Source organism: Eutrema salsugineum, unplaced genomic scaffold (genome assembly GCF_000478725.1).
Source record: "Eutrema salsugineum unplaced genomic scaffold, Eutsalg1_0 scaffold_16, whole genome shotgun sequence".
Taxonomy (NCBI): domain Eukaryota; kingdom Viridiplantae; phylum Streptophyta; class Magnoliopsida; order Brassicales; family Brassicaceae; genus Eutrema; species Eutrema salsugineum.
In genome coordinates this window covers 2,263,220-2,271,206 of record NW_006256858.1, presented here as the reverse complement: position 1 = coordinate 2,271,206, position 7,987 = coordinate 2,263,220, and the positions used below count along the sequence as shown (strand labels likewise).

The 7,987-nt window shown below is 38.3% G+C and overlaps 3 protein-coding genes across 3 annotated transcripts; 1 reads left to right on the top strand and 2 right to left on the bottom strand.

Annotated features, from left to right (window-relative positions):
• LOC18021147 (probable calcium-binding protein CML41) lies at positions 1 to 854 on the top strand. The gene has a single exon (XM_006403940.2). It carries the CDS (start codon positions 54 to 56, stop codon positions 669 to 671), a length of 618 nt encoding a protein of 205 aa, XP_006404003.1. The 5' UTR covers positions 1 to 53; the 3' UTR covers positions 672 to 854.
• A 769-nt stretch (positions 855 to 1,623) lies between these two features.
• Positions 1,624 to 4,105, bottom strand: LOC18021146 (BTB/POZ domain-containing protein At3g50780). Its single transcript, XM_006403939.2, has 2 exons — positions 2,949 to 4,105; positions 1,624 to 2,819 (listed from the first exon to the last, which is right to left on the bottom strand). The coding sequence occupies exons 1-2, from the start codon at positions 3,591 to 3,593 to the stop codon at positions 1,881 to 1,883; spliced, it is 1,584 nt and encodes a 527-aa protein (XP_006404002.1). The 5' UTR covers positions 3,594 to 4,105; the 3' UTR covers positions 1,624 to 1,880.
• Positions 4,106 to 5,599: 1,494 nt separating this feature from the next.
• LOC18021145 (embryogenesis-associated protein EMB8) lies at positions 5,600 to 7,757 on the bottom strand. Its single transcript, XM_006403938.2, has 8 exons — positions 7,329 to 7,757; positions 7,057 to 7,185; positions 6,804 to 6,935; positions 6,566 to 6,708; positions 6,387 to 6,484; positions 6,156 to 6,250; positions 6,024 to 6,077; positions 5,600 to 5,944 (listed from the first exon to the last, which is right to left on the bottom strand). Exons 1-8 carry the CDS (start codon positions 7,713 to 7,715, stop codon positions 5,756 to 5,758), a joined length of 1,227 nt encoding a protein of 408 aa, XP_006404001.1. The 5' UTR covers positions 7,716 to 7,757; the 3' UTR covers positions 5,600 to 5,755.
• Positions 7,758 to 7,987: the final 230 nt, after the last annotated feature.

Sequence of the window (7,987 nt, the reverse complement as noted above, 5' to 3'; positions counted from 1 at the left end):
GCTGAGTTAAAGACTGAGTAACACACCACACCAAATAATATCAAAGTTCTAACATGGCAACTCAACAGGAGAACCTTTCCTCCAAATCTTTCAAATGGTTTTCCACAAAAACCCTAAAGCTAAACCTAAGTTTCCAAAACCGACGAGGATCATCAAAATCCAATTCTTCCTCAACCTTAAACTCCCCAAGAAGCAACATCGATGTCAACAGCAACGCAAAGAGTCATCACCTCTCCGACGTCGAGCTCCGTCGAGTCTTCAGCCATTTCGACGTTGACGGTGACGGTAAGATCTCAGCCTTTGAGCTCAGAGACTACTTCGGATCCGTCGGTGAGTATATATCTCACGAGGCAGCTCAAGAGGCGATAAACGAAGTCGACACCGACGCAGACGGATCTTTAGGGTTTGAAGATTTTCTTGGATTGATGACAAGAAGAGATCTTGACGGTAACGGTGACGGTGACGGCGGCGGAGAGTTGAAGACGGCGTTTGAGATGTTCGAGGTGGAGAAAGGATCAGGCTGCATAACGCCAAAGGGTTTGCAAAAGATGCTTGCGAAGTTGGGGGAATCAAGAACGCACGGAGAGTGTCAAGCAATGATAAAGTTTTACGATATTGATGGTAATGGAGTTCTTGATTTTCATGAGTTTCGGCAAATGATGACCGTTTAATTAAATTAATTTATATATTTATTTCATAATTACCCTGGTTTTTACTCGAAATGCTTATGAAGTGTATATGTGTGTGTGTGTGTGACTGGTGTGTGTATATTTGTCTTGAAATATTTTTGTGAAAAAATAAATTTATGAATGATCAATTTTAAAGCTTTGACGTAAGTTCACGGCTAAGATATCTATTTTGGACAGTTTTTTGAAAAAACTTTTTTCATTCCATTTTGGACAGTTGAATTGTTTTATAAGATTTCTTTTTGATAGATACGTTTTGACAGTATTATTGTAGGTATTTATGACTTATAAGTTAACATATATACTAATAATCTAATATAAACGAACTTGTCCTGCAAAGATAACCAGTGAAAGTTGAAGGAGAGAATTTATTCTGACTTGGCCTCTGCTGGACATTTGCCAAGTGTTTGTTCTTCACTTTTCCTTCTTTTTTTTTTGGGAAAGCAATGGTTCATACGTGTTATCGTGCACATAGTAAGTGGATGACATAAGATTACAATAGTTAGATGCCTAAACTTGTTGTTATTTTCCCAACCGAATTATATGAACGACTTTCCAAACGAATAGTTTCTAAATATGTTTCACATGCATTACGCTCGCGCTGAACAATTTTACGCTTGACATGTCAAGAAAGACGACGAACCGACTCTACTACACTGTACTGAAATTCGTTTTAAAATAAATTCAAAAATGTCACAAAATTTTTTTTGGGAAAATTATTAATTTGAGCTTCGGACGTTAAACAACAACTAAACAAGTCGTATATGTGCTAATGCTATAACATAAAAGTTATAAAGATGTCCGTATATAGCCCATCAGATTTAGGTCCATCAAAGACGGACTTTGTGGTTTCTTTTTCCGAATACCAAATCGAATAAGAAATGTCCGTATACAGCTCAATGCTTTCCCCCATTTTATGGTATACAAAACTCGGTTCAAAACCACAACATTAAAACTGGTATAATAAAAATCGAATCAGAAATATACATCCTCCAGCAAGCATCATGAAACATGGAAAAATACAAAACATCAAAAAAAAATATCGACCACTAAAGCCATGGTACGAGCTAAACCAAAACAAGCAACCAAAGCGGAAATCAAGATCAGCAAACCAACACATTCCATAGCTACATTACTACTATTCACTGTACAAGCCTAACAAAGATTACTCGGCTTTTTTTTTTCAATATAAAATCACTCTTTTGAAGTCGAATCTGTCTGACACAAACCATTATTAGCCTGACGATCTGAGTAAGGTCTAACAAAGGATCGTCTCCACCAAACCTCGAAAGCTCTCTGAAGATTCGGACATCCATCGCCTCCATTAAGAAAACTCCCAAGCCACAACAACAAAATGCTCTGCTGATCTTCCAACGGCAATGTCAGTATCGTCCGTCCAATTCCTTCCTCCACAAGTGTACCATCAAACGATCTGCAACCGTGTTGGAGCCAGTTATAGTCCTTGAACAATGGCTGCAACCATGTGCTTAAAAGCAGAAGCCGAGTGTCTTTCGAAGGCAACAACTCTCCTCTCCCGATCCCTACGAAGAGCCTAGATGTCACACGGCTTATGTGGTAACGAGACATCAAAGGAAGCTTCTCGTGTAACAAAGCGAGCTCCTTTTGGTTTGCCCATGTTATGGAGAAATCCTCTGCAGCTTGTCGTTCAGCTAATACATCGAGCAGCCACGTGAGGTTATCAGCTTCTACAGCTATCTGTTTGGTATCTGTTTCAGGGTTTTCTCCCTCTGAGGCTTGTTTAAACAGAGACAGAACCGAGTCTAAGCAGTTTTGGCAAGAGGTATAGATCGTTTCGTTGAAGTTATCAGCTACATTGTTCCGATTCTGTTCCCTGAGAAGCTTCAGGACAATAGATTTCATCTCACGGCGACTTTTTTCCTCTTTGCTTCTCAAAACAAGCTCGATGATGCGCGAGAGCGTCTCTTTTGGTGGATCCACAGCACTGGAAGCAACTCTTTTGAGAACAGGAGTGGTGACACCAACTCCTTCGGTTTTTAATCTAAGAATCGATGAGATCACTTTCTCCTCTTCTTCTTCACCAACCCATGGTACAGCTTCTAAGTAATCCAAACAAGATTGAATACATGAGCTGAAACCAAGAAACTCTGCAACCTGCAATAACAACCAAGTCCTTAGAGATTCCCTAAAGCTCTAAAGTTACCAAATTGAGTCATTTATATATCAACACCAAAATGATCTTGATAAGATAAGAATCTAATAGAGGGATTTAGCTGCAAATACCTTGAGGACACGAAGGACTCTGCTTACATTCTGTTTCATTAGCCGTTGCTTCATATCTTTACAATACATAATCCCAATGGTCTCAACGTAAATCTCTGCATCTTCACAGCTCTCAATCTCAAGACAAGCAAAAACCGAATCTTTCTCAGCGAGTTTCTTCGCAAAGAAACTGCTATGATCCACCAAGACTTTCTTGTGAACACTTAGCTTCACACAAAAACCTTGCTTCCCTACCAAAATCACTTTAGCATCGCTACTTCCTGGTTCACCGAACTCAATCGCCACTTTTCTCGGCAAAGTCTCCACCTTTTGCCTATGTGGTCTCTCTTGAATCATCGCCGGAACAGCAATACTGTGATGGGTCTCGGAATTAGCCGAATTCTGTTGTTGCTCGTCGGAAGCGATGACGGATCTAATAGTTGTCGACGAAGGTTTCTTCTCCTTCTCCGTCTGTCTGGGTTTAGGAAGTGGAGGAGGAGGAGGAGATGATTGTTTGTGTTTGTTGAGAGAGTTGTGAGATTTGATAGTCTTTTGAAAAGCTACAGGAGAAGGACAACACCAGAAACCTTCAGGAGTTACAGCTACTGGAACATTCCTAATCTTGGTTTGCCCTTGTTCTACTTTTGCAATCTTGATCTCAGCCATTGTTGATACAGCAGAGAGAGTGAGAGAGAGAGAAAGCTGAAAGCTTTCACACCATTAACGGAAAGAGAAACAACAAGAAAGGGACCCAGAAATCTACAATCTAAGATACAGATACAAACAGAGAGGAATTGAGTCAATTTGTAGAAAACCCTAGAAATCGGAAAATCTATGAATCTCTCAAAAATATCTAAAAAGATGGAGCAAGCTGTGTAGAATGATTTGAAGGTAATAATAGTGTTGAAGAATCAAAGAAACAAGCTTTAACCTAAAATCATAATCAAAAAAGACATTGGAATTTCAAAAGAAGAGTAAAGCCAAAACACAAGAAAGGAAGAGAAAGAGATGCATCAAATGGGTTGTCTCTCCCGATTCCTTTATCTTCACTTTACCCTTTCTCCTCCTCACTCTCTCTCTCTATCTCATGATTTTGATGATTACATGTATTTGTGGGCCTTGAACCAAAAAATATTCTTCTTTCTCTCTCTAAACATTACTTTATTTTTTACTCAGTGACCAGACAGCCACGCCACCTTCTCTCTCATCCTCTACATCGTTATTGCTGTTTAAATTTTTTTTTTTAAAATTGATTAAAAGAGACTAATCAAAATTAAAGGTAAAGTTGTTTTGTGTTTTGTTTCATGTTCATGTGGGGACAGTCCCTTTATTTGTAAATCTTGGTTATTGATGATGCTTTCAAAACAAACCATCCCTTTCTTGAAGATTTGTGAACATATATAATGCACATGCCATGTTCCATTAATTCGGATTAAAATTGGTAACAAGAATCATTAATTAGTGGAACCTGGCTAATATAGCTGTGTTTTTTTTTCTTCCAAAGGCTAGGCTAGAGCCTAAAACCTTATTTTCTTTCTTATCGAAGAATGTACATATTCCATAATTGTTTAGTCGTACAAATATTTATTATTTATTTATACTTTGGAATGTGAGCTCCATAAATTTAGGGGGTTTGTTGAGTATACACTTATACTATTTTTGCATAGTTTATTCAATTCTTCATACTATGATATAGACTTACCTTTATGGTTGAGCCAAACGTACTGGGAGTTCGAATATACATTTAATTTATTATTTTACTTAAACTTCGTGCGATGTATAATACTACTGACTTTATTTTACATACGTACATCACATATATTGCTGAAGTTATATATACGATATGAATAGCAACCTTAGGTTAGAGAAGCAATTTCAAACTGTCATGAGAATGGCACGTTCGAATTGTCATTTATAGTTATAGTTGTGAAGGTAAAACTAACTAAATCAGGAAACAAGACTTATATTATTTTATTATATACGTGTATGTTTATGTTATATTCTTTTGGTTGGAAAAAATGGAAATACATGACAAAGAAGAATTGATGGAATTTGCTGGAAGCTAGACCCACGAGAAATGCATAAGAACTCTTGATGTCATGTGTTCCACTTCATTCTATGCAACATAATTTAATCAATCTTCTTTCTATAGCAACGAGATAAATAATTCTCCACATGAGCATAATAATAGATGAAGCTACTCGATGCTAACTTAAATAAACCAGGAAATATTCTCCAAGTCATATACTTTGCCTTAGTTGTAAAAAAAAAACCACCGCATGTTACAAGCTTGATTTCTAAATTCTAATTGGCAGTATTTCCTTCAGCTGTGAAAGTAAAAAAGATTGTAATCGAGAGTTTCCTATTTAAATTTGATGCAAAATCGGAATCCCACAAAATTTCAACCCTGAAATTTGAACTCTTCGAGTAATTAATCAGCTTCATGTTTTATGTTCTTTTCAAATACCACAGTATACATTAACTAACGATCATTTTAAATTATCCTATTCATGGATTTTCTTTGCATAACTGAGGACCATATATGTTCCCTCATTTCAAAGGTTATCCAAAGGTATAGAGATTTACATAATGTGAGTTCATTGTGGTAAAGTAGAAACAAAATATTTGAAATAGATGAAAGGGATGGCTATGAATTTAACTAAGGATTACGCATTTTAGATATAAAAAAACTTAATGAGTAGGAAACTGAAGATAGTATTATTCGTAGTTGAAAATGCAAGAACTATTATACTATGACTCTTCGAGTATTTAGAATTCTTTTTTTTTCACAACAATAGTGTATGAGTGAAACATACTATGCAATAGAACTAGACTTGAATTTGATGAGCATCCTCCAAGAGTCTCTCCTCATTAATGGTTCCACAACTCTCTACATGTTGCAGAAACTTCATAACCACAGGGTCGGTCCAAGGAGCTCCGCTTGGAGCTTCTGCGCCTGCCACCCACCCCAAGTGCCCTCCTCTTGGTGTTACTATCAACATGCAGTTTGGATTTGCCTGAAACTTTTAGTTGTTAGATATATCCAAAATCATCATTTGCCTGTGAATAAAGAACCCTTGATGGTTCGTCTCTTACCTTGATCTCATCGCGAGGAATCCCTCTATCAGGAGCAATCGGATCATTTGATGCCTGCATTTCAAGATATGAACATATGAATAAACCAGGTTTCAAGCAGATGGATTCATCACTCATTGTTCAGAGATTCACCTGAATGCAAAGCAAGGGCGTACGGACATGTTTTATCGATTTTGAGCTGCTCGACTTGGAATAGTACTCATCCACTGTTTTGAAACCGAATGAGACTGTTTACACACACACAAAAAAAAAAAGAAAGACAAATGATTGCAAGTGCGCCCTCAAAACGTTTACCTCAAGGTTCCATTAAATCTTATCATAAGTATCAAGAAAAATATATTCATTGATGTAGAAGAAACTAACCACGGGTTAAGCCTTCATCGAAATCCCTAACCGTCTCAGCATTTGCAGCCATGGGAATGTTAAATTCACCTCCTATATCTTCGAAAAGAAGAGAATGTCTGCAGAGAGATGGAACCATATGTGACAAATGACTTTAACTGGCAAGAGTCAAAGATGGAGGAGAGAAACGAACACATTACTTGCTAAATATTCTACGAAGAGATCTCGACAGGGCCTTATCATAAACATTGTTAAAACCCTTGTGGAAATCTTCATCCGCTATGACAAGATCGAAAGGATTGCACAAGGAAACAGCAGCAGAGAGAGGGCAGTTAATAGATTCCTGAAACAGAACATACAAAGGTCGGTTATAACCAGCAAACCTGCAAATCATCTACATGGATTTTTCAAAAACTCATGGGGGTTTAAAAGCTAAACCTGACCCAAATAGTTGACAAGAATGTTGCCTCCAAGAGACCATCCTGCTGCATACAAGTTAGCTTTTGGGAATCTATCTCCAACATGAGCAATCACTTCAGTAATGTCTCCTAAAAACGAAGCCGAGTAGAACTGCATTATCAGTATCATACACACTTTAGTCTACAAAATTCCCAAAAAGAGAATGATGCTAAATGGGACTAAGCATCATGGAATCTAAATATAGAAAATAGTAAAGAGTAGAAATCAAAACCTGAGGAGTCGTTACAGGACTATCTCCACATCCTCTGCTATTGAACACCACACAACGCCAGTTTTTACTTCGTGCTCTTAACAACATATGTCTCACATACGAATCTTGGCTCCCTCCTGTCAAACCTGGCTGCACATTTAAAGTAAAAGACTCAAACTTTTGGTCACATTCATAGTAAAAGACTCAAAATTTTGGTCACATTCAAAGTAAAAGACTCAAACTTTTGGTTTATAATCATATCGATTCCGTGGTTAGGAAGAGTAAGAATGTACCAACAGAATGAGAATCGGAGATTCGGGAGGAAGGTAGCTGTCGTCGCCGGCGACCCAATCGAGAGCGACGGATCCGCCGTCTTTCGTGCGGAGGCATTCCCGGCGGAGCCTGACGGAAGGAACAGAGCGGAAGAAAGCTGCGTAGATGGTCTCCACGTGGCGGTTAAATCCGATTAGAGGAAACGCATCGTAGGCTTTGGTGAGTGATTCTTTTAGAGCCGGTAGGAAACGATCGCTTCCTCCGCCGATAACTTCGAGGGAGCTGTGGTGGTGGCTTCGGGGCATTTCGGGTGTTTTCGAATTCACGGCGGCGAAAACGGAGAAATGTCGGCGGAGAGTACGAACTGAGGTTAGCGGTGGCGATGAGGCAAAGGCGAGTCTCGCCATTGCTCCTCCCACCAAAAAGGAATGGCTACTACACTTAACTGCCTGAGCAAAGCAACATTTGTGTGGTCGGGAAATCTAAATTAATTTGCAATTAACCCCTGAATATTTGGTTCATACAAAAACTCACCCTTGGTTACAACGATTTATCTTTTTCAACCCTGTCGCATATTAACCATAAACAAAAAAAATTGGCCCTTGAACGGTGTCGTTTCATCTAACTGTTAGTAACGATATATTAACGATCTGTGGGCAAAAGAGTAAATTATACTAAG